The sequence below is a fragment of the Mustela erminea genome, chromosome 6 (genome assembly GCF_009829155.1).
Source record: "Mustela erminea isolate mMusErm1 chromosome 6, mMusErm1.Pri, whole genome shotgun sequence".
Taxonomy (NCBI): domain Eukaryota; kingdom Metazoa; phylum Chordata; class Mammalia; order Carnivora; family Mustelidae; genus Mustela; species Mustela erminea.
In genome coordinates this window covers 113,764,374-113,791,297 of record NC_045619.1, presented here as the reverse complement: position 1 = coordinate 113,791,297, position 26,924 = coordinate 113,764,374, and the positions used below count along the sequence as shown (strand labels likewise).

The window sequence follows — 26,924 nt, the reverse complement described above, 5'->3', positions numbered from 1 at the left end:
GGGAGTTGGGGGAAATTGGAAGGGGAGGTGAACCATGAGAGACTATGGACTCTGAAAAACAATCTGTGGTTTTTGAAGGGGTGGTGGGTGGGACGTTGGGGTACCAGGTGGTGGGTATTATAGAGGGCACGGATTGCATGGAGCACTGGGTGTGGTTCAAAAACAATGAATACTGTTATGCTGAAAATAAAAAATAAATTAAAAAAAAAGAAAAAGAAGATTTTATTATTTTTTTAAATTAAATTAAATTTAATTTAATTTTTTAGTGATCCATAATTCATTGTTTATGCACTATACTCAGTGTTCCATGCAGTATGTGCCCTTCTTAGTAACATCATTATTTTTTGATGTAGTGTTCCATTATTCATTGTTTGCATGTAATACCCAGTGCTCCATGCAATACGTGCCCTCATTAATACCCATCATTAGGCTAGCCCATCTCTCCACATCCCTTCCCTCGAAAACCCTCAATTTGTTTCTCAAAGTACATAGTTTTTCATGGTTCATCTTCCCATATGATTCCCCCTGCCTTCATTTTCCCTCCCTTCTTCTGATGTCCTCCATGATATTCCTTATGTTCCTTATGTTCCACAGATAAGTGAAACAATCTGATAATTGTGTTTCTCTACTTGACTTATTTCACTTAGCATAATCTCCTCCAGTTCTGTCCATTTTAATGAAAAATTTGGGTATTCATCCTTTTTTGATGGCTGAGTAATATTCCATTGTATATACAGACCACGTTTTCTTTATCCATTCATCTGTTGAAGGGCATTTTGGGTCTTTCCACAGTTTGGCTGTTGTGGACATTGCTGCTATGAACACTGGAGTGCATGTGACCTTTCTTCTCACTACATCTGTAGAGGGTAAATACCCAGTAGTGCAATTGCTGGGTTGTAGGGTAGCTCTATTTTTTTTCCCTCAAAAGTTACTGTTTATGAGGACTTTCCCACTATATATGCTTCACCTATGGTGTTCTTTTCTCTTTGTAGGCTCTGTTTGTTCAGAAGTGAAACCACCTGTAAGTCATTCCCATTCTAAAGAATCAGCAATAATTTTTTAAATAAGATGTTAGTAATAGGAGTTCCATTACAGTATGGAATAGTAACTTAAAATTTAATGTGCCTGAATTTTCTCTTCAAATTTTCTTGAGCAACTCCACTTCAGAACCTCCTTCTCTCCCTGGTTCCCGACCTGCATTTTCTTCCTATGTTCCTACATTTTTTTTTCCATTTTATTTTTTCAGTGTCCCAAGATCCATTGTTTATATTTTTAACTTTTTGAGGAAGCTTCACACTATTTTCTTTCTTTTTTTTAAAAATTTTTTATTTTTTATAAACATATATTTTTATCCCCAGGGGTACAGGTCTGTGAATCGCCAGGTTTACACACTTCACAGCACTCACCAAAGCACATACCCTCCTCCCCAATGTCCATAACCCCACCCCCCTTCTCCCAACCCCCCCTCCCCCCAGCAACCCTCAGTTTGTTTTGTGAGATTAAGAGTCACTTATGGTTTGTCTCCCTCCCAATCCCATCTTGATTCTTCTCCTACCCACTTAAGCCCCCATGTTGCATCACCACTTCCTCATATCTTCACACTGTTTTCTTTTTTCTTTTTTTTAATTAATTTTTTATTTTTTATAAACATATATTTTTATCCCCAGGGGTACAGGTCTGTGAATCACCTGGTTTACATACTTCACAGCACTCACCAAAGCACATACCCTCCCCAATGTCCATAATCCCACCCCCTTCTCCTAAACCCCCTCCCCCCAGCAACCCTCAGTTTGTTTTGTGAGATTAAGAGTCACTTATGGTTTGTCTCCCTCCCAATCCCATCTTGTTTCATTTATTCTTCTCCTACCCACTTAAGCTCCCATGTTGCATCACCACTTCCTCATATCAGGGAGATCATATGATAGCATCAGTTGCATTTCTCTACACCAACAGCAAGACAGAAGAAAGAGAAATTAAGGAGTCAATCCCATTTACAATTGCACCCAAAACCATAAGATACCTAGGAATAAACCTAACCAAAGAGACACAGAATCTATACTCAGAAAACTATAAAGTACTCATGAAAGAAATTGAGGAAGACACAAAGAAATGGAAAAATGTTCCATGCTCCTGGACTGGAAGAATAAATATTGTGAAAATGTCTATGCTACCTAAAGCAATCTACACATTTAATGCAATTCCTATCAAAGTACCATCCATCTTTTTCAAAGAAATGGAACAAATAATGCTAAAATTTATATGGAACCAGAAAAGACCTCGAATAGCCAAAGGGATATTGAAAAAGAAAGCCAACGTTGGTGGCATCACAATTCCGGACTTCAAGCTCTATTACAAAGCTGTCGTCTTCACACTGTTTTCTAAAGTGGATATACCACCTTGTATTCCCACCAATAGTGTAAAAGAGGGTTCCCTTTTCTCTACAACCTCTCCAATGTTTGTTGTTGCTTGCCTTGTCAATTTTTGCCATTCTAACTGGTGTAAGGTGGTATCTCAATGTGGTTTTGATTTGAATCTCCCTGATGGATACTGATAATGATTTTTTCATGTTTCTGTTAGCCCTTTGTATGTCTTTGGAGAAGTGTCTGTTCATACCTTCTGCTGATTTTTGACTTATTTGTTTTTTGGGTATAGAGTTTGAGAAGTTCTTTATAGGTCTTGGATATCAACCCTTTACCTGCCGTGTTATTTGCAAATATCTTTTTCCATTCCATGGGTTCCCTCTTAGTTTTGTTGATGGTTTCCTTTGCATGCAGAAGCTTTTTCTCTTGATGAAGTCCTAAAAGTTCATTTTCACTTTTGTTTCCCTTGTCTTTGGAGACATGTTTTTTAAATCAGGTGGTTTTTTTTTTAAAGATGTTATTTATTTATTTGAGAGAGAGAGAGACAGTGAGTGAGACCATGAGAGGGGAGAAGGTCAGAGGGAGAAGCAGACTCCCCGTGGAGCTGGGAGCCTGATGCGGGACTCGATCCCAGGACTCCAGGATCATGACCTGAGCCAAAGGCAGTTGCCTAACCAACTGAGCCACCCAGGCTCCCCCCTGGAGACATGTTTTGAAAGAAGTTGCTGTGGCCAATGTCAAAGAAGTTACTGCCTATGATATCCTCTAGGACTTTGATTGATACCTATTTCACATTGAGGTCTTTCATCCATTTAGAGTTTATCTTTATGTATGGTGTAAGTGAATGGTTGAGTTTCATTCTTATGTATATAGCCATCTAGTTTTCCCAGCACCATTTATTGTAGGGACTGTCTTTTTTCCATTGGATATTTTTTCCTGCTTTGTTGAAGATTAGTTGACCATAGAGTTGAGGGTCCACATCTGGGCTCTCTATTCTGTTCCATTGATCTATGTGTCTGTTTTTGTGCCAATACCATGCTGTCTTGGTGATCACAGCTTTGTAATATAGATTGAAGTCAGACAACGTGATGCCCCCAGCTTTGTTTTTCTTTTTCAACTTTCTCTTGATGATTCAGGGTCTTTTCTGTTTCCACACAAATTTTAGGATTGTTTGTTCCAACACTCTGAAAAAATTCCTTTGGTATTTTGATCAGGGTGGCATTGAAAGTATTGATTGCTCTGGGCAGCATAGACATTTTAACAATGTTTATTCTTCAGATCCATGAACATGAAATGTTTTTCCATCCCTTCATCTCTTTTTCAATTTCATTCTTAAGTGTTCTGTAATTTCTAAAGTAGAGATCTTTCACCTCTTTGGTTAGGTTTATTCCAATCTATCTCATGGTTTTTGGTGCTATTCTAAATATAATCTATTCCCTAATTTCTCTTTCTACAGTTACATTGTTAGTGTGTAGGAAAGCAACTGATTTCTGTGCATTAATTTTGTAACTTGCCACATTACTGAATTGTTGTATGAGTTCTAAGGGGAAATAAATAGCCATCCAAGCCTCCCTCAAATAGAAAAATCTGGAATTCTCCAACTAACATTGCACCTTAAAGAACTGGAGAAAAAACAACTGAAGCCTAAGCCACACACAAGAAAAGAAATAACTAATATTACAGCAGAGATCAATGAGTTAGAAACAAGAATATAGTAGATCAGATTAACAAAACTAGAGCTAGTTCTTTGAAAGAATTAATAAGATTGATTAACCACTGACCAGACTTATCCAAAAGGAAAGAGAAAGGACCCAAATTAATAAAATTATGAATTAAAGGGGGAGAGATCACGACTAACACCAAGAAAATAGAAACAATTATCAGAAATTATTATCAATAACTCTATACCAATAAATTAAGCAACCTGGAAGAAATGGACTTATTTGTATTAGTGTTGTTATTTTTTAATCCCTTCACTAAATTCATTTCATCAAGTTTGCTTTCAGTTTTAGTTGTTTTACCTTATCCTTGTTGACTTAATTTTATTTTTGTAATGTGTAGAGCATTAACTTGCTTCCAAAAGTAAATATTATGCAAAAGATATATGTCCTTCCCCTACATTCCCATGTCCTCTCTTCTACCCCTGTCTTCTTATAGGTAGCTCACTATAATATTTTTATGCTTATTTTTCCTGCACTTCATTTTGTAAAGTTAATATCTATTTTTCAATTTTTTTTCTGGTTTCTTCTTTCTGATCCAAAACGTAACATATTAAAAACACTATTTTTTAAAGAGTTTTTCAATTAAACATTAGCTCCTAGTAATCTCTTCTTGTCAGTTTTTAGAAATATTTATTTTTTTGCACAAATACATAAAGTAGTTTATACTACATTATATGCCATAGATTATACTATACCACAGTTTATGGTATATACCTTAGTTTATTCAACCAATAGCCTATTCTTGAACACTTAGATGGTTTTAAATATTTTGCAATTGCAAATAATAGTGTAATGAATAACCTTGTACCTATGCATTTTTATTGTTTGGTCTATCCTTATGAATTAAGCATTTTATAAGTAACCCAAAAGTACAGAGTATTGTGAAATATATTTGATGCCTCAGAATATTTATGAAATAATGAGTTTTGGTAATACCTATCAAAACTTTTTTTATCAGGGTACTTGTGTGGCTCAGTAGGTTAAGTGTCTAACTTCTTGATTTTGGCTCAGGTCATGATCTCAGGGTTATGAGACCGAGTCCCTTGTGAGGCTTAGCATTGGGCATAGAACCTGAGTGGGAGTCTCTCTCTCCCTTTCCCCTTGATCTCCCCCCTCATACTCTCTCTAAAAGTAACAGCAACAACAAAAGAACTCTTCTTACCATTTTCATGTCAGATCTCACATTAGGACAATTTATTTATAGCTATAAAAATCTGAGAAAATGCTACTTTACATCTGTTATAAATTCAGATCTGGAGTTTTCATTTTTTCCATTTAGTGAACTAAATGCATCTCTTTATTTAGCTCATTTTGGAGTACCAGATGAAAATCTAATGCTTGTGAGTCAAGATTCAGTGTCAAAGCCTCAAGTGCAAGTAGAGAAAAAAATAACTCACAAAAGGGAAAGACGCCATAGTAAGTGTAATAATTAAGAATAAATTTAAAGTATTTTAAACCCATCAAGATTTTTTCCTTTTATTCAAGCATATATATTATAGAAATTTTACACTCTAACCCTAAAGTGTGAATGTGCAAAGATAACCAGAAAATAAAAACAAAAGCTTTAATACCTTCAGATTGGAATTTCTAATCACAGCCATAAGACACTCACTCAGTATCTACAAAGGCCCAATAACTTCCCAATAGTATCTCAAAGTATCTTTCAGCTGACTCTGGAAGAGTATAGGTTCCAGGAGATTATTACCAATGGTCACTTCTGACTTTACTTCTGACACTTCAGCAGTGTCCTTCTGACCTATGCTCCAGTTGAGAAAACTGAGAGGTTTAGTTGGGCCCCACACTATTTTTCACTGATTGCTGCAAGGTATGGAGTTAATTAATTCAGACAATAAACTAAGTTGAAAGTAACAATTACATCCTTATTCACTTGCTGTGATGATATAAGCAAAAGTAAATATAAAAGGGTACCAACCAATATTTCAACCAGTGTTTCATTTTCCCATGAAATGACATCAGGCAAGCATCAGATGTATCAATGCAGAGGGGTGAGAAATATTGTGTCTTACACATACACTCATATATACATATATGTATGTACCATTATCTACCAGTATAGTAGTACTCATACCAATTCTGTAGTTGTATATATATCAATTTATTTGTCCAATACCCTATGCTTTAACATTTAGGTGGCTTTAAGTGTTTTGCAATTACAAATAAGGCTGTAATGAATAGACTTGTGCTTGTAAGTTTTCATTGCTTGCTCTATTATTGTGTATCAGCCTAAAGAATAAATCACCCATGAAACCTGAAGACTAATATAAGATATATTTGTTGCTTAGGCATATTTATGAACTAATAAGACAATTTCAAACAGTTTTCATTTCATAACAGTTCTAGCATTATAATAATTTACTTAATGATTTTATGAAAATGAAAATGATACTATACACTTGTTATAAATTTGAAATTTAGAGATTTTACAACAGATTTGATTTTCAGTTTAAAGCACTAAATCTATCTCTTTATATAGCTTATTTTGGTGTACCAGATGAAAATCCAGATGTAAATCCAGAGTCAGCATCAAAATTCCAAGTGCAAGTAAAGAAAGAAAGAACTTCCAAAGAGGGGAGACGCAAAAGTAAGTATAATAATTTAAATTTAAATTATTTTAAATTAACCTCATCAGAAGATTTCTTTTGGTTCATATTCATATATGTATTTGAACACATGTTTTATAGAAACTTTACACTAAGTTTTTTTGTTGTTGTTGGTTTTGTGTGTGTGTGTGTGTTTTTAAGAAACGGATTGCATGGAGCACTGAGTGTGGTGAAAAAATAATGAATACTGTTTTTCTGAAAATAAATAAATTGAAAAAATTAAAAAAAAAAAGGGATCACAAGTAGGCAGAGAAGCAGGCAGAGGGGGAGGGGGAAGCAGGCTCCCTGCTGAGCAGAGAGCCAGATTTGGGGCTCTATCCTAGGACCCTGAGATCATGACCTGAGCTGAAGGCAGAGGCTTAACCCACTGAGCCACCCAGGCGCCCCTACACTCAGCTTTAAAGTGTGACTATCCTAAGATAAAGACAAAAGCAGAATTAATAACTTTTGGCTGATATTTTCATGGTCAGTAATTATTAAGTACTAAGATAGCTTCCCCACACAGACTAATGAAAATTGTTCACATACTTTTTTCACTTCACTTCCATGGGAAGAAAATTTGATAATTTTTTGGCATATCTAGAAATTCCATTACACTTATTTTTTTATTTATTTAGCATTTCCTCTTGAAAAGCAAAAAAATTATATGATATCACATGAAAACCTATTTCCTGAGGAGAAAGTTTTATTTTCAAGAAACCAGTTTCAAACTAAGAATGAAGCTACCAGAAACATAAATCTTGATAGTAAGTAATTAAATATAAATCTTATGAATTATTTTTAATTAAGTTCAGGAGAGCACTGTTTTGGGTTTATAATAGATCTTCAACCATATGTTCTTTGGTAATTATTCCCATCAACACTTTATATCTTTATTGATGATTTATCTGTTTGTTTTATAATTATTGAATTAGATGTGTTAAATCTCAAACTGAAATTTCTCTTTTTTCTTGTATTTGTGGCTGGTTATGATTTATATCTTATGACACTCTATTATTTATGGCATATAAGTTTAAGATTGATAATATTCTTGGAGGACAGATCATTTTGTCTTAATGAAAAGACCCACTTTATCATTTTATAGTTTTGTTTATTTTCTTTTAAAACTACTTTTCTACTATTAATGTAGCTCCACAAACTTCTGGTTGATATTTATATCACATTTTTTTTCTATCCTGTTTCTTGTATCTATGATTTTGCTATATCTCTTGTAAGAAAATTATAGTTGCATATATTTTAAAATTCAGCTTGATCCTTATCTTTTTATTAAGTTGCAATCATATATAATCTAGTTATTTGTATTTTTAGGAGTAATTACATCATTTAATTTTGTTTTTTTTTATTTTTCTTTCACTTTTTCACTTTTTGTATTTTTTATCCATATATATTTTTTCTTAGCTATATATGATCCAAAAAATTAGACTTTATTCTAAAGTGTGAATACTCGAAGAAAACTAAAGAATAATATTAAATATGTAAATATAATATTTATAATAATGTCTCTAAATATTTATAATTTTTCTGCATATCTAAAAAGTAACAAGACTGCTTATATACATACAAGTAAAAAATGTACTCACATGATGTTTCTATTTCAACTTAAATCATGCTTATGTCATTAAAAATGATATAATGTATTATTGGATAATTAATATATTTTATAAATCTAGATGTTCCACCACAGATCTCGTTCTCTATTTAGTGCTTTCTTCTTCTTCTTGAATCCCAGAAAATATATTTTATCAGATGGAAATATTTGGCTTATTAAGTCAAATTTTTATTGTGTTATTTAAACTTCCTATTTCTTGATTTCCTTGGATTTTGTTTGTCCTATCAGTTATGGAGAGATGTGTATTGAATCATCTCACAATGATTGTGGACTTACCTATTTCTTCCTATAGTACTGTACATTTCATTAAACTGCCCATTTTCTTTATACTGACTATGTTGTTAGGTGCATAAAAATACAAATGTTAGATAATTCCTTACAGACTCAATGATTTCTTCTTATGAAAGGTGCCATTTTAGTCAGTCTCCAGTAAGGTCTTTTGACTAAAATCCTACTTAGACTGCCATTGACATAAATATTTGCGTACTTATTTTGGTTGGTATTTACATAGTAAATCTTTTTTTACCTACTTAGTTTCCAATTTTCTGCATTCTTATTATTTAGTAGTGTCATTTATAAATAACCTGTAAGTAAATTATTTAGAAATCTAGTGTAACTCTCTCTGTCTATCCTTATAACATATAGTCCATTTATAATTATTGTACTAACTGATATATTTGGATTTAAATATTCCTTTTTTGTAGTGTTTTGTATTTTTCCTACCTGATCTAGATTTCTATTTCATTTCCCTATTTTAGAATTATTCTAATAAGTCTAACTTTCTTTTTTAAATACCTATTTATATATTTGAGAGAGTGAGCACACAAGTGTGGGGAGTGGGGGAAGAGACAGAGAGAGAGAGAGAGAGGAGAGAGAGAATCTCAAGCAGACTCCCCACTGAGAATGGAGCCCAACACAGGGCTAGACTCCAAAGATCCCATAAGATCTGACTTGAGCCAAGATCAGGAGTCAGGTGCATAATAAACTGAGCTACCCAGATTTCCCTAATCAGTCTAACTTTAAAATGAGTCATATGTGTTATAAATATTTTAAGTATTTAAAAATAGTGAATACCCTTAAGACAATAAAGTTTAATAACAAATTTCTAAGTGTATGTATAAAGTAACAAGAGTAGCTTCACACACTTTAAGGAAAGCATTGTGATGATTTTTACATTTAATTTTATAATCTGTTTTGAAAATGCACCAGAGGTTTTTGTTTTTGTTTTTGTTTGTTTGTTCATTTGTTTGTTTTGGTGGGGGGTGGGAAGTGTGTTTGATCCTTTGTTTAAATTGTGTTTATTTGCTTAAATTTTGTAAAACTGGAAGGAAGCTTTAAGTGATTCTTTATTAATAATAGACTTCACTTTTACTTTTTATTGAATTAAAAGCCTCTATTTCTGTAGCTGAGAAAATGGATGAGAAAGCAGGTAAAAATCTTTCACCTGAAGATAATAAAGTTTTAATTTCAAAAGGCTCATCTCAAATTAAGACACTTGGATCTGTCAGCAAAGCAGGACTTAGTAGTAAGTATAATTATTAAAAATATTGTATAAGGATATTTAATTAAATTTCTCTCTTTAGTTCATGAGTATTTATTCAATCATATAAACAAACGTTATATACTGTATCACATATATGTACTTGTACATATATATACACCTATGTATATGTACATACATACATGTATATGTTCTCCATTTAGTCAAGTTGATTAATTATGTTTTTCATGCCTTCTTAGTTTCATTGAAGTTATATGTTTATCATTTGTGAGGAATGTGTATTAAATTCAACAACAGTGATTGTTTATTTCTCTATTACTCTTGTAGTTCTGTCATTTTTTATGTTTCTAAAGCTTTTTACTATATATAGTATATAATGAATACACAGATTTTAAAATGTCATATGTTCTTACTGAATTGAAATTTCTGCCTATATGTAGAAGATTTTGTATAAAATTTTTGTGTGCTTTTAGTTGATTTTATCTGATATTAACATAGTGTCTTTAATGTAATTATTTGCATAAAATAATTCTTTCATCATTCTGCTCTCAATCTTTACATATTGCTATGAATTGGTTGTGTAAATTCAAAATAAAAGGCATTGTGATTTATTATTTTTTAATCCAATGTAAGAATCTTTGTTCTTGGAGCATCATTTGTTGTTTTCAGTGTTTTGAATTTTAGCCATTCTCATAGGTGTGTAACAGTACCTCATTGTTTTAATCTACAATCCCTTGATGACATACATTTAGAACAACTTTTCAGATGCTTATGTGCCATCTTTATGACTTCTTTGTTAAGGTATTTGTTTTGATAATTTGCACATATTATAATTGGGCTATTTGTTTCCTAATTGTCAAGTTTTAAGTGTTCCTTATATATTTTGAATAACAGTTCTTTATCAGATATATGTTCTGCAAGTATTTTCTTCCATCCTGTGTCTCGTTTTTTTATTCTCTTAACAGTGTCTTTTGCAAACAAGAAGTTTTGTTGTTGGTGGTGGTGGTGATGATGGTGGTGGTGGTCTTTTTTTTTTTTAATTTTTAATTTTTTATAAGCATATATTTTTATCCCCAGAGGTACAGGTCTGTGAATCGCCAGGTTTACACACTTCACAGCACTCACCAAAGCACATACCCTCCCCAATGTCCATAAACCCACCCCCCTTCTCCCAACCCCCTTCCCCCCAGCAACCCTCAGTTTGTTTTGTGAGATTAAGAGTCACTTATGGTTTGTCTCCCTCCCAATCAAGGTGGTGTTCTTTTTAAATGAAATCTAACTTACCAATTTTTTTCATGGATTGTGCTTTTGGTATTGTATCTAAAAAGTCACTGATTCATTACTTACACGTAACATCCAGGGGCCATCAAAGCAAGTGGCCTCCTTAACTGTGTGATGGGTATTAAGGAGGACACTTATGATGAGCCCTGGGTGTTACATGTAAGTAATGAATCACAAAATTCTACTCCTGAAACCAAACTTACACTCTATGTTAACCAACTAGAATTTAAATAAAAATTGGAAACTAACTAACTAACTAACTAACAGTCATCAAGAGTTTGCATTCCCACCAACAGTGTAAGAGAGCACACCATTTTCTACATCTGAATACCTGTTGCTTCCTTTGTTGTTCATTTTAGCCATTCTGACAGGTGTGAGGTGATATCTCATTGTAGTTTTTTTTTTTTAAAGATTTATTTATTTATTTGACACAGAGAGATTACAAGTAGGCAGAGAGGCAGGCAGAGAGAGAGAGGAGGAAGCAGGCTCCCAGCCGAGCAGAGAGCCCGATGCGGGACTCGATCCCAGGACCCTGAGATCATGACCTGAGCCGAAGGCAGCGGCCCAACCCACTGAGCCACCCAGGCGCCCGTCATTGTAGTTTTGATTTGTATTTCCTTGATGATGAGTGATGTTGAGCATCAATATATGTATGTTGGCCATCTGGACATCTTCTTTGGAAAAATGTCTATTCATGTATTCAACATTTTTTATCTGGGTTATTTATTTTTGGGGACTTGAGTTTTATAAGTTCTTTATATATTTTGGAAACACACTTTCAGACACACCATTTGCAAATATCTTCTCCCATTTGTAGGTTGCCTTTTAGTTTTATTGATTGATTGCTTTGTTATGCAGAAGATTTTATCTTGATAAAGTCCCAATAGTTTAAATTTACTTTGGTTTCCCTTGTCTCAGGACAGATATCCAATAAGTTGCTATGGCCGATATCAAGGAAGTTAGTGCTTATGTTCACCTCTAGGATTTTGCTGGTTTCTTGTCTCACATTTAAGTCTTTCATCCATTTTGAAATTGTTTTTCTGCATGGTGCAAGAAAGTGGTCAAGTTTCATTCTTTTGCATGTTGCTGTCCAGTTTTCCGAATACCATTTGTTGAAGAAACTGTCTTTTTTTCTGTTGGATATTCTTTCCTGTTTTACTGAAGATTATTCACCCAGATAGTTGTGGGTTCATTTCTGGGTGTTCTATTCTGTTCCATAGATCTATGTTTCTATTTTTGTGCCAGTATCATACTGTCTTAATGATTACGGCTGTGTAATATAGCTTGAAGTCTGGAATTGTGATGCCTCCTGCATTGCTTTTCTTTTTCCAGATTGCTTTGACTATTCAGGATTTTTATGGATCTGGTCAAAATTTAGGATTATTTGTACTAGCTCTGTGAAAAATGTTGGTGGTATTTTGATAGGGACTGCAATAAATGTGTAGATTGCTTTATATAATATAAGCATTTTAATAACATTTGTTCTTCCAATCCATGAGCATGGAATACTTTGCCATTTCATTGTGTCCTTCAATTTATTTTACCAGTGTTTTACAGTTTTCAGATACAGGTCTTTTACTTCTTTGGTCATGTTATTCCTAGGTAACTTGCTGGTTTCTTTGGTCATGTTTTTCCTAGGTAACTTACTGGTTTTGGTGCAATTGTAAATGGGATTGATTACTTAACTTCTCTTTCTGCTTCTTCATTATTGATGTATAGAAATGCAACAGATTTCTATATGTTGCTTTTGTATCCTGTGACTTTACTGAATTCATGTATCAGGTCTAGCAGTTTTCTTAGTGGAGTCTTTCAGATTTTCTATGTAGAGTATCATGTCATCTGCAAATACTGAAGGCTTGACTTGTTCCTTGCTGGTTTAGATACCTTTTATTTCTTTTTGTTGTCTGATTGCTGTGCTAGGACTTCCAGTACTATGTTAAATAACAATAGTGGACAGCCCTGTCTTGTTCTGACCATAGACGAAATGTTCTCAGGTTTTTCCCATTCAGGATGATATTACTTGTGGGTTTTTCATATATGGCCTTTCTTATGTTGAGGTATGCTCCCTCTAACACTACCCTGTTGAAAGTTTTTACCATAAATGGATATTTTATTTTGTCAAATGTTTTTTCTGTATCTATTGAGATGATCATATGGTTCTTATCATTTTTTTTGTTAATGTGATGTATCATGTTGATAGATTTGTGAACATTAAACCACCCTTTCAACCCAGAGATACATCCACTTGTGTGGTGAATGATTCTTTTAATATACTGTTGGATTTCATTTGCTAGTATTTTATTGGGATTTTTTTCTGAAGCCCCTCTTTTAAAAAAAATTTACTTAAAATCAATTTAGGTAACATATACAGTATTATTTGATTCAGGAAGGGTGGAATCTAGTGATTCATCATTTGCATATAACTAACACAGTGCTCATTACATATGTGCTCTCATCAATGCCCATCACCAAATACCCCAAGCCCCCTACCCATTTTTGCATCCACGCTCATCAGGGACATTGGTCTATAGTTCTGTTTTTTAGTGGAGTCTTTATCTGGTTTTGGTATCAAGGTATTGCTGGCCCCATAGAATAAATTTGGAAGTTTGCCTTCATTTTCTTTATTTTTAGAATAGTTTGAGAAGAAAGGATATTAACTCTTCTTTAAAAGTTTGATAGAATTCACCTGCAAAGTCTGACCCTGGACTTTTGTTTTTTGGGAGTTTTCTGATTACTGATTCAGTTTCTTTGGTGGTTATAGGCATGTTCACACTTTCTCTTTCTTCCCTTCAGTTTTGGTAGTTTATATGTTTCTAGGAATCTATCCATTTCTTCTAGGTCATCCAATTTGTTGGCATATGGTTTTTTATAATATTCTGATACAATCGTTTGTATTTCTGTGGTGTTGGTTGTTATTTCTCCTCTCCAATTTAAGATTTTATTTATCAGCATCCTTTCTCCTTTGTTTTTGATAAGTCTGGCCAGAGGTTTATCAACTTCATTAATTTGGTCAAAGAGCCACTCCTGGTTTCATTGATCTGTTCTATTGTTTTTTTCATTTCCTATATCATTTGCTTCTCCTCTAATCGTCATTATTTCTTTCCTCCTGCTCACTTTAGGGCTCATTTGTTGTTCCTTTTCTGGCTTCTTTAGGTAAAGTTAGGTTGCATATTTGAAATTTTTCTTGGTTAATGAGGTAGGCCTATATTGCTATACATTTCCTTCTCAGAACCACTTTTGCTACATCCCAAAGGCTTTAGACTGTTGTGTTTGCATTTTCAGTTTTCTCCATGTATTTTTTAAATTTCTTCTTTGATTTTTTTTGGCTAACCCATTAATTGTTTAGTAACGTGTTGTTTAACCTCCACGTATTTGTGCTCTTTCCAAATTTTTTCTTTGGTTGATTTCTAATTTCATTGCATTGAGGTCAGAGAAGGTACTTGTTATCATTTCCATATTTTTTTATTTGTTAAGGCCTTATTTGTGACCTAATGTGTATTCTATTCTGGGGAATGTCCCATGTGCACTTGAAAAGAATGGGTATTCTACTGTTTTAGGGGAGAATGTTCTGACTATCTGTTAAGTCCATCTGATCCAATGTTTTATGCAGAGCCATTGTTTCCTTGTTGATTTTATGTTTAGATGATCAGTTCCTTGATGTAAGTGGGGTGTTAAAATCCCCTACTGTTATTGGATTATTATCAATGCGTTCCTTTCTGGTTTTTATTAATTATTTTTTATATTTGCGTCCTCCCATGTTAGGTGCATATATATTTACAACTGTTAGATCCACATTTCGGTTTGTCCCCTTTACTATGGCATCATGCCCTTCTTTATCTCTTGCTACACACTTTGTTGTGAAGTCTAGTTTGTCTGATACAAGTATTGCTACTCCAGCTTTCTTTTGACAGCATGATAAACATGCCTCTTTCCTCTCCCTTTCAGTCTGCAGGGTCTTTAGCTCTAAAATGAGTCTCATGTAGGAGCATATAGATGGATCTTCTTTTTTAACCCATTCTGATGCCCTATGTCTTTTGATTAGAGCATTTAGCCTATTTACATTCATTGTAATTATTGATAGATATGCATTTAATGCCATTTTATTGCTTGTTTTATAATTTTTCTGTAGATTTTCTCTGATACTTTCTTGTCTTTTGTCACTTTTGGTCTCTCTTTTCCACTCAAAAAGAACCCTTTAATATGCGAGCAAAGCTAGTGTGGGGGTAATGAACTCTTTTAGTTTTTGTTTGTTGAGGAAAGTCTTTGTCTCTCCTGCTATTCTGAATGGTAGCCTTGCTGGATAGAGTATTCTTTGTTGTAGATTTTTCCCATTCAGCACGTTGAGTATATCATTCCATTCCCTTCTCACTTGTCAGGTTTCTATGGGGAGATCTTGCAAGGGCTTCCCTTGCAAGTTAGGGAATTCTTTTGTCTTGCTATTTTTAGGATTTTTTTCTTTATTATTATGTTTTGCAAATTTAATTACAATATGTATTAGTATTGGCCTGCTTTTGTTGACTTTTATGGGAGTTCTCTGTGCCTCCTGGATCTGCATGTCTGTTTCCTTCCCAGACTAGGGTAGTTTACAACTGTGATTTCCTCAAATAAATTTACTGCCCTCTTTACTTTCTTTTCTTCTTCTGAAATTCTTACAGTATGATTGTTTTTACATTTTATGGAGTACTGAGTTTCCTAAGGCTATTCTTGTGCTGCATGTCTTCTTTTTCTCTTTTGTTCAGCTTAATTATTTTCAATTATTTTGTCTTCTGTTGTCTATAATTCATTCCTCTGCTTCTTCCAGCCTGTTGTTCATGGCCTCACGCCTGTTTCCAATCTGGTTAATTGTACTCTTCATCTTTCACTGATTCTTTTTTTAAAGATTTCATCTCTGTGATAAGGATTTCACTGATGTCTTCCCTTCTTTTCTCAAGCCCAGTGATTATCCTCATGATTGTTGCTTTAAATTCTTCATTAGGCATGTTACTGATATCTGTTTCACTCTGCTTTCTGGCCATGGCCTTATCTTGTTCTTCCATTTCAGATGAATTCCTGCATCTTGGAATTTAAGTCTCTGCAGTCTTCTCTGTGTTGAAAAAGCCAATTACATCTCCTGCTTTTGAGAACTATGGCTCTATGAAGAAGCGGTCATATGTGGTTCATTGCCTGGCACTTCAGAGAGTGTCTCTGGTGTATGCTGTGTTCATTCTGCTATTGTGTTTTGGCTCCTCTTTCAGGCCAGTACTTCCTGCCTACTGTGGGCTGTGTTTTGTCCTTGGCCTGAATGTGGTGAGTTTTAACTCAGTGTACTTGATCTGATAGACCTGATGTGGGCAGGGTTTTGTGCTGGTCCTCTGAGGGAATTCCATCTTCACTGGGACTGATGCTAGCTTGACTAAGTAGGACAGTCCCACCACAGTGCAGGGAGCACAGCAGCTTGTAGTAATCAAACAGCTGGTGTTGGTGTTGCACAGCTTCCTGTAGGTGGCTCTGTTATTATGTGGAGGTGTAGGCTCCTTTGTCCCTGGAGTAGTGTCTACATGAATGCTGACTCTCAGGAAAGCACTCCAAGAAGAACAAAGAATCTCCCCTCTGTGTGACCCATGTGTTTTTCAGATCAGTATTTCCAAGCTGTCTACCTCTGGGTTTTTTGCCTGCCTTTTATCTGGGAGCAGCACAGTGCCCTCTGTGGAGTACTGAGTATTACCCCAGTCAAGCCAGCTGACCTTTATAACTTCAGGCTTTAAGCCCCACTGTTTGCCAGAACTGACAAAATTCAGCCCCTCTTGGGGTACTGGGGTGGCTCAGTCATTTAAGCATCTGCCTCAGCTCAGGTCATGATCCCAGGGTCATCGATTGGGCCCTATATCGGGCTTCCTGCCTCTTGCTCCCTGCCAAGGAGAAAGTCTGCTTTTCCCTCTCCCTCTCCTACTCCCACTACTTCTACTCTCTCGGTCAAATAAATAAAATCTTTAAAAAAAATTCAGCACCTTTTGTTTTCCAAGTCAATGGCTTTATGGAAATGTTCTCGTATATGTTCCCCTGTGCTCCTCTCTCTTACCATTCTCCAAGACCACCGTCTTCTCCCCTTTGCAGCCCCTGTGATCCACTTCTCCCCTAAACCAGGACTTTATACTTCCTACCTGCTTTGATGTGGCCTCATTCTCTCCCTTTAGTTGTGGAGATTGTTCTGTCAGTGTTCAGGTAGATTTCTGGAGTGTTTATGATAATTTGATGGGTATCTATTTGTGTCTGTGGGATTAAAGAAGCCTAGGGCCCTCCTACTGTGCTGTCTTTTCCCAAAATCTTCATTAATTGATTTTTAATTTTGAACCAGTATATGAAATACCTAGAATAAATTCCACATGATCATGGTGTATAATTACTTTTATACATTGCTGCATTCAAATTACTAATATTTTGTTGAGGACTTCTGTGTCTGATTCATGAAAGATATTGGTTTGTAGTTCTCCTTTCTTGTGATGTGTTCATCTAGTCCTGGAATTATAATAATACAATTTAAATCCACTGTAGTCTGAAAGCATACTTCATATGACTAATGAAATAAATAACATGCAGTGTTATTTTAGTTTCTCCTGTACATTATAATGATTCAACAGTTAGTTCTATGCATTGATCAGTGCTCATGACCATAAGTGAACTCTTAATCCTCTTTATCCATAAGATATATTAAGTGAGTTGGGGGAAATTGGAGGAGGAGACTAACCATGAGAGACTGTGGACTCTGAGAAACAAAATGAGCGTTTTGGAGGGGAGGCGGGTGGGAGGTTGGGTGAGCCTGGTGGTGTATTATGGAGGGCACATATTGTATGGAGCACTGGGTGTGGTGCATAAAAAGTGAATTCTGGAACACTGAAAAGAATTTTTAAAAAAGATATATTTTACAAATTTAAAAGAATCAAAATCAAAATATATGATTTCTCTTCTTTTAGATTTGTTGGGGATATTTTAAGCCCCAGAATATGGCATATCTTGGTGAATATTCTGTATGAGGTTGAGAAGAGATGAACCAATTTATAAATGTCAGTTAGATTTAATTGATGGTGCATATGAGTTCAATATTTCCTTATGGATTTTCAACCTGCTAGATAGGTCAATTACTGATAGATGGTGTGAAGGTTACAAGTACAATAATAAATTTCTCTGCTTCTCCTTGCAGTTCTGTCAGGTTTTGCCACATGTATTTTGTTGCTCTTTTGTTAGATCCATACTACTTAAGGAATATTGTGGCTTTTTGAGAAATTGACCCCTTTATTAATGTTCTATTTATCTCTGATAATTTTCCTTGCTCTGAAGTCTGCTTTGTCTCAAATCAATATAGCTTATCCAGCTTTGCCTTGATTACTGTTAGAATGAGATGTCTTTCTTTATCCCCTTAATGTTAGTCTATTTTATCTTTTAAGTGAGTTTCTTGTAGACAACATATAGTTGGGTTAGGTTTTTTATTGATTGTGACAGCCTGTCTTTTAACTTCTGTGCTTTGACTTTCACATTTAAAATGACTATTGAGGGGCGCCTGGGTGGCTCAGTGGGTTAAGCCGCTGCCTTCGGCTCAGGTCATGATCTCAGGGTCCTGGGATCGAGGCCCGCATCGGGCTCTCTGCTCAGCAGGGAGCCTGCTTCCCCCTCTCTCTCTCTGCCTGCCTCTCTGCCTGCTTGTGATCTCTCTCTCTGTCAAATAAATAAATAAATAAATAAATCTTTAAAAAAAAAAAAAATGACTATTGATACATTTGTTTTAGTATTGAGAGTATTTGTAACTATTTTCTTTTTAATCCCTAGTATTTTTTTTTCATCTGTCACTCTTCCTGCCTTCTCTGGCTTTAAATATATATTTAATATGATTCTGTATCCTCTCCTTTCTTAACATGTCAATTTTATTTCTCTAACAAAATTTAGTGGCTGTCCTAAGTTTGCAGTATACATTTACAAGCTAATCTATCCACTTCCAAATAACACTATACCATTTCATCTGTAGTGCAGGTATCTGATAACAGTGTATTCACAATTCCTTCTTCTTTTCCCTTGTAACATTGCTGTCATTCATTTCACTTACCTGCAAACTATAATCAGTGAATACATTGTTTCTATTATTATTTTGAACAAATTTTTATCAATTAAGAGTAAGAAAAATAAAGTATTTTATTTTTTTGGCTTTGTTTATTCCTCTCTAATGCCATTCCTCCCTTTATATAGATCTGGATTTCTTTTTCTTTTCCATTTTATTTTATTTTATTTCTTTTCAGTGTTCCTGAATTCATTGTTTATGCACCACACCCAGTGCTCCATGCAATATGTGCCCTCCATAATACCTATCACAAGTCTCACCCAGCCCCCCATCTCCCTCCCCTTCAAAACCCTCAGTTTGTTTCTCAGAGTCCACAGTCTCTCATGGTTTGTCTTCCCCTCCAATTTCTCCCAACTCATTTCTCCTCTCCATCTCCCAATGTCCTCCATGTTATTCCTTATGCTCCACAAGTAAGTGAAACCATATGATAATTGACTCTCTCAGCTTGACTTATGTCACTCAGCATAATCTCCTCCAGTCCTGTCCATGTTGATACAAAATTTGGGTATTCATCTTTTCTGATGGAGACATAATATTCTTTTATACACATGGACCATATCTTCTTTATCCATTTGTCCATTGAAGGGCATCTTGGCTCTTTCCAGAGTTTGGCGACCGTGGCCATTGCTGCTATGAACATTGGGGACAGATGGCCCTTCTTTTCACTACATCTATATCTTTGGGGTAAATACCCAGTAGTACAATTGCAAGGTCATAGGGAAGCTCTCTTTTTAATTTCTTAAGGAATCTCCACACTGTTTTCTAAAATGGCTGCAACAGTTTGCATTCCCATCAACAGTGTAAGAGGGTTCCCTTTCTCCACATCCTCTCCAACACAAGTTGTTTACTGCCTTGTTAATTTTGGCCATCCTAACTGGTGTAATGTGGTATCTCAATGTGGTTTTGATTTGAATCTCCCTGATGACTAATGATGATGAACATTTTTTCATGTGTCTGTTAGCCCTTTGTATGTCTTCTTTGGAGAAGTGTCTGTTCATGTCTTTCTTTTGCCCATTTTTTGACATGATTATCTGTCTCATGTGTGTTCAGTTTGAGGAATTCTTTATAGATCTTGGATATCAGCCCTTTGTCTGTAGTGTCATTTGCAAATATCTTCCCCATTTTGTGGGTTGCCTCTTTGTTTTGTTGACTGTTTCCTTTGCTGTGCAGAAGCTTTTTCTCTTGGTGAAGTCCCAAAAGGTCATTTTCAATTTTGTTTCCTTTGCCTTTGGAGACATGTCTTGAAAGAAGTTGCTGTGGGTGATGTTGAAGAGGTTACTACCTATGTTCTCCTCTAGGATACTGATAGATTCCTGCCTCAAATTCAGATCTTTTATCCATTTCAAATTTATATTTGTGTATGGTGTATGAGAATGGTCAAGTCTTATACTTCCACACATGGCTGTCCAATTTCCCCAGCATCATTTATCGAAGAGACAGTCTTTTTTCCATTGTATATTTTTTCATGCTTTGTTGAAGATTATTTGACCATAGAGCTGCTCTCTACTCTGTTCCACAGGTTTATGAGTCTGTTTTTGTGCCTGTACCATGCTGTCCTGGTGATCACAGCTTTGTAGTAAAGCTTGAAATCAGGCAATGTGATGCCCCCAGTTTTGTTTTTCTTTTCAACATTTCCTTAGAAATTCAGGGTCTCTTCTGATTCCATACAAATTTTACGATTGTTTGTTCCAGCTCTTTGAAAAATGCCAGTGGAATTTTGATCGGGATGGCATTGAAAGTATAGATTGCTCTAGGCAGTACAGACATTTTAACAATGTCTATTCTTCTGATCCATCAGCATGGAAAGTTTTTCCATCTTTCTGAGTCTTCTTCAATTTCTTTCATGAGTGTTCTGAAGTTCCTGGGAGTACAAATCCTTTCCCTCTTTGGTTAGGTTTATTCCCAGGTATCTTATGGTTCTTGGTGCTATAGTAAATGGAATCAATTCTCTAATTTCCCTTTCTGTATTTTCATTGTTAGTGATAAGAAAGCAACTGATTTCTGTACACTGATTTTGTATCCTGTCACATTACTGAATTGCTGTATGAGTTCTAGTAGCTGGGGGGTGGAGTCTTTTGCATTTTCCATATAAAGTATCATGTCATCTGCGAAGAGAGAGAGTTTGACTTCTTCATTGCCAATTTGAATACCTTTTATTTCTTTTTGTTGTCTGATTGTTGTTGCTAGGACTTTTAGTACTATGTTGAACAACAGTGGTGGGAGTAGGCATTCTTGTCATGTTCCTGATCTCAAAGGGAAGGCTGTCAGCTTTTCCCCATTGAGGATGATATTTGCTATGGGTTTTTCATGGATAGATTTTATGAAGTTGAGGAATGTTCCCTCTATCCCTATATTTTGAATCATTTTAATCAGGAACGGTTTCTGTATCTTGTCAAATGCTTTTTCTGCATCAATTGAGAGGACCGTGTAGTTCTCTCTTCTCTTATTGATTTGTTCTGTCACATTGATTGATTTGCAGATGTTGAACCATGCTTGCATCCCATGCATAAATCCCACCTGGTCATGGTAGATAATCTTTTTAATGTACTGTTGGATCCTATTAGCTAGGATCTTGTTGAGAATCTTAGCGTCCACATTCGTTAGGGATATTGGTGTGAAATTCTCCTTTTTGGTTGGGTCTTTGCCTGGCTTGGGGATCAGGGTAATGCTGGCTTCATAAAAAGAGTCTGGAGGTTTTCCTTCTGTTTCTATTTTTTTGAGACAGTTTCAGGAAAATAGGCATTGTTTCTTCTTTGACTGTTTGGTAGAATTCTCCAGGGAATCTGTCAGGTCCTGGACTCTTGTGTTTTTTTTGGGAGGTTTTTGATCACTTCTTCAATCTCATTACTAGATATTGGTCTATTTAGGTTGTCAATTTCTTCCTGATTCAGTTTTGGAAGTTTATAAGTTTCCAGGAATGCATCCATTTCATTTAGGTTGTATAACTTATTGGCATATAACTGTTGATAATAATTTCTGATGATTATTTCTATTTCCTTGGTATTAGTCATGATCTCTCCCTTTTCATTCATAATTTTATTAATTTGGGTCCTTTCTCTTTTGGATTAGTTTGGCCAATGGTTTATCGATCTTATTGATTCTTAAAAAAAAAATGCAACAGCTTCTAGTTTCATTGATGTGTTCTACTGTATGTCTAGTTTCTATCTCATTGGGTCACAAATCAGGGCTCAACTGATACCAAAAGACTGAGAGTATTCCCTGCATATTCTCAGACCACAATGCTTTGAAACTGGAACTTGACCATAAGAAAAAGTTCGGAAGGAATTCAAACACTTGAAAGCTAAAGACCACGGTGCTTAAGAATGGTTGGATCAGCACTCACAATCTGAGGGTTTTGAAGGGACGGGGGGTGGGAGGTTGGGGTACCAGGTGGTGGGTATTATAGAGGGCACGGATTGCATGGAGCACGGGGTGTGGTGCAAAAATAATGAATACTGTTATGCTGGAAAAAAAAAAAAAAGAATGGTTGGATCAACCAGGAAATCAAAGAAGAACTTAAACAATTCATGGAAACCGATGAGAATGAAGAAACTTTGGTCTAAAACCTATGGGATGCAGCAAAGGCAGTCCTAAGGGAGAAATACTTTGCCATCCAAGCCTCCCTCAAAAAAATTGAAAAATCCAGATTATACCAGCTCTCTTTACACCTTAAAGAACTGGAGTATCAACAACAAATTAAGCCAACCCCACACACAAGAAGGGAAATAGTCAAGACTAGAGCTGCATTTCTGATCTGTATTGGATTCCTTCTCTTTGAAGAACTTCTTTTAATATTTTCTTGAAATGCAGTTTTTCTGGCAACAAATATCCTCGGTTTTTTTTTTAAGATTTTATTTCTTTATTTGACAGAGATATAGCACAAGTAAGCAGAGCAGCAGGGAGAGAGAGAAGCAGGCTTTCTGCTGAGCAGGGAGCCTGATGTGGGACTTGATCCCAGGACCCTGGGATCATGACCTGAGCCGAAGGCAGCCGCTTAACCAACTGAGCCACCCAGGCACCCATCTCCTCAGTTTGTTTTTAATATAAGAAAGTTATTGTGTCCCTGTCAATTTTGAGGGATGACTTTTATGGATACAGAATTCTAAATTGGTAGGTATTTTTCCTTTAACACTTTAAATATTTTTCATTTTCTTGTTGCTTGCATGCTTTGATGAGAAGTATGGTGTAATTCTTATCCTTTTTCCTGTATAGGTAAGGTATTTTTGTTTTCCTTTGGAGTTCTTAAGATTTTCTCTATGCCTTTCATTTTCTAACTATATTACATTGAATGTAATATAGTTAGATGTAGGTTTTTTGATATTTATCGGTTTTGGTATTCTCTGAGCTTCTATGATCTGTGGTTTTTTTGCTGTCACTAATTTTGGAAAACTCTCCACCATTATTACTTCAAATATGTCTTCTGTTCAATGTTTTTCTCCTGATATTCCCATTTATGTATATTATAACTTCTGAAATTGTCCTAAAGATCTTAGATATTCTGTTCTTTTTCCCCCATTTATTTTTCCTTCCTTGTCGATTTGGAAAGTGGTTAATGACATATCTTCACCTTCATTGATTTTTTTTTCCTTGACTATGTCCAGTCTACTGATGAGCACATCAAAGGCATCCTTAATTTCTGTTGCAGTGTTTTTGATTTCTAACATTTCAGTTTTTTCTTAGATATTCCAGATATCTGCTTACATTGCCCATCCATGCTTACATGTTATCTATTTTTCCCATGAGAGCCCTTAGCATATTAGTCATAACTGTTTTAAATACTCAGTATGGTTATTCCTAAATCTTTCTCATACGAGTCGGCTTATACTTAATCTCTACCTCTTCAGACTTCTTACTTTTAGCATGCCTTGCAGTTTTGTTGTCACTGTCGAAATGTAAATGTGATGTATTGGGTAAAAGGAAGTGAGGTATATAAAACTTTGGTATGAAGCTTCATTTTTGTCTTGCTAAAAGTAAGGCTTTGTTGTTTGCTATAGCTGAAGGTGTCAGCTGCTAACATTTCCTATACTGTTGTGCTTTTTTTTTTTTTTTTTTGATCTCCACTAATACCTTTGGATTTCCTTTTAGACTGATTCTTGAGGTCTGAGGCTTGATTTTCTTTTAGGTATAATTCACTATTATTATATAGAAGCCCTAATATTGTGATGGTCAGGACAGGGGAAAAAATTCTATAAGCATCTGATTAGGGTTTGGCCTTTTAGTAAGTCTGTGCTTCTTGAACCCTTCCTAAGTGTTTCTCATGTCTCTCTTATCCATTTGGGAAGACAGGAAGGTTAGAAGGGGCTGAAATTGTATATCTGCTTACCCCATGTTGAAAGTTTATTAGGTTCTAGTAAATCATGTTGGTTAAGCTACAGTTAAATAGTTTTCTTTGAGGGCAAAATTTGTTTAAGAGAACATGTTTAAAAGTAGCTACTTTCTGGTCCTCTTGTTGGAATTGTGTGGGAATTTTCCTTTGATCTTCACCCTGAGAACTTGGTTGGGTTTCTAGAGGTAAAACACATGGTAATGTGGGGGTACCACTAAGATTCAAGCTAGTACACCTTCAACTTTTAGCAATAAGCCTGCATAAAACTTTTTATGGTTATAATAGTCTATTTTGATCCAATAACAACTTTGATTGCATCAAAAACTCTGCACTTTTACTCCTAGTCCAACTTTACATTATTGAAGTGAGAATTAACTTTTTTGTATTGTACATCCTTTAACCAATTTTTATGGTTATTGTTATTAATACTTTTGTCAAAGTTTTAATTTTTATACTAGAATTAAAATTGATTTATGGCTTATCCTTACAATAGTACATATTTTATTTGTTTATATACTTATCTGTGAGGTATATACTTTCATATGCTTTCATATTCATGTTTACCATCCTTTCATTTCACTTGAAAAACCCTGTTTATTACTTCTTCTAAGACAGGTATAGGGATGACAAAAAATTCCTCAATTTTTGTTTGTTTGAGAAAGTTCATCTCCCCTCAGTTTTAAAGAACAGTTTTACCAGGTATAATATATTTGATGGGTAGTTTTTCTTTTCTTTCAGTACTTTAACTATATCACCTCATTCTGTTCTAGAGTGCAATATTTCTGGTTAGAAATTCACTGATAGCCTTGTTTTTTGTTGTTGTTGTTGTTTTGTTTTGTTTTTGTATTTTAGTTTCAGGTTTGTATTTAAATTTCAATTAGTTAACATACAGTATAATATTAATGTGAGGTGTAGAATGTAGTGATTCATCACTTACCTACAACACCCAGTTTTCATCACAAGCAGTGCCCTCCATATACTCATCACCCATTTAAACCATCTCTCTACCCACCACCCCTCCAGCAATCCTCAGTTGTTCTCTATAGTTAAGAGTCTGTTTTATGATTTGCTTCTCTCTTGAAATCCCCTGGTAGTCTTATAGGAGTTCCCTTATATGTACTCTTCTGCTATGTTCAAAATTCTTTGTCTTTTTTATTTTTGTCTATTTAATTTTAATGTCTTAATATAGACCTTTTTAGGTTTGATCTATTTGGAACCTTTGGGGAGCTAGAAATTTGGATATCCATTTCCCTCTCGAGATTTGGGAAGTTTTTAGCCATTATTTCTTTAAATATTCTTTCTGTCCTTTTCTCTTTCTCTTCTTCTATTTGTATAATTGATATTATTATGTAAGTACTATAGATTTTCATCACTCTTTTTAAACTTTTTTTCCATTTTGTAGTTTGGATAATTTCAAATCACCTGTTTTTGAGCTCACTGATTTTTTTCTTCTGCTTAATTGGGTCTGCTGTTGAAGCTCTCTAATGTATTTTTTGGTATAGTCATTGTATTCTTTAGCTCCAGAAGTTCTGTTTGGTACTTTTATATGATTTCTATCTCTTGTTGATTTCTCATTTTGTTTATGTATTCTTCTCCTGATTTTATGTAGTTGTCTATTTATGTTCTTTTATAGTTCATTGAGCTTCTTTGAAATGATAATTTTGATATTTTGTCATGTAGTTTGTAAAGCTCCATTTCCTTTGTTTTGTTTACTGGTACTTTGTGTTTTTTTCCCTTTGGTGGTATCATGTTTCCTTGATTCTTCTTTCTTAAAACCTTGAGTTGATTCCTGTGAATTTGAAGTAGTCACCTCTTACCACCTTTACATCCTGGCTTCATTAGGAAAGTCCTTCACCAGTCACCCTGGCCAGAGATTCTAGATGGCTGGCTGCTAAGTTCTGTGGAAACCTGGTATCTGTGTCCATGGAGGTCAGCCTGTTGCTTGGGTCCACTGATGTAGGCCTGTCACCTGGGTCCCCAGGAACAAGGCTGTATCCTAGGTCTGTGAAAGAAGGGACTTGATCCTTGGTCCAGGGGTCTAGCCTGGCTCTGAATTATATTTGGGCAGGCCTGGAACTTGGTACATGTGTGCTAGGCTGGAAGCTAGTTTCATGATAGCTAGTATAGAGTCTGGAGTCCACAGGAATGAGCCTGGAGAATGAGTCTATGGGGTACTAGCCTGGAATCTTGTTTCATGGAGGCTGTCCTTGAGCCTGGGTTCTTAAGGTGGGCCTGGAGTCTGAGTCTACAAAGGCTGAGTTGGCATCAGGATCTGTAGGTCAGACCTAAAGCTGGTGTCTGTAGGGTGAGTTTCAGGACTAGGTACAAAAGGGTGGGTCAGTAGCATGCATTTTCAGGAGACAATTTGGCACCAGGGACACTGGAGCCTGGGTCCATGGGTCGATTTAGTGCTTGGGTC

The 26,924-nt window shown here is 35.2% G+C and overlaps 1 protein-coding gene across 1 annotated transcript in view; it reads left to right on the top strand.

Moving 5' to 3' along the window:
- The window catches only part of LOC116594225 (coiled-coil domain-containing protein 7-like), a 247,483-nt gene that overhangs the window by 124,830 nt on the left and 95,729 nt on the right, over positions 1–26,924 (top strand). The window contains 4 exon segments of the mRNA XM_032349334.1: positions 5,387–5,497; positions 6,576–6,683; positions 7,320–7,448; positions 9,702–9,836. Coding sequence (XP_032205225.1) covers positions 5,387–5,497; positions 6,576–6,683; positions 7,320–7,448; positions 9,702–9,836 — 483 coding nt within the window.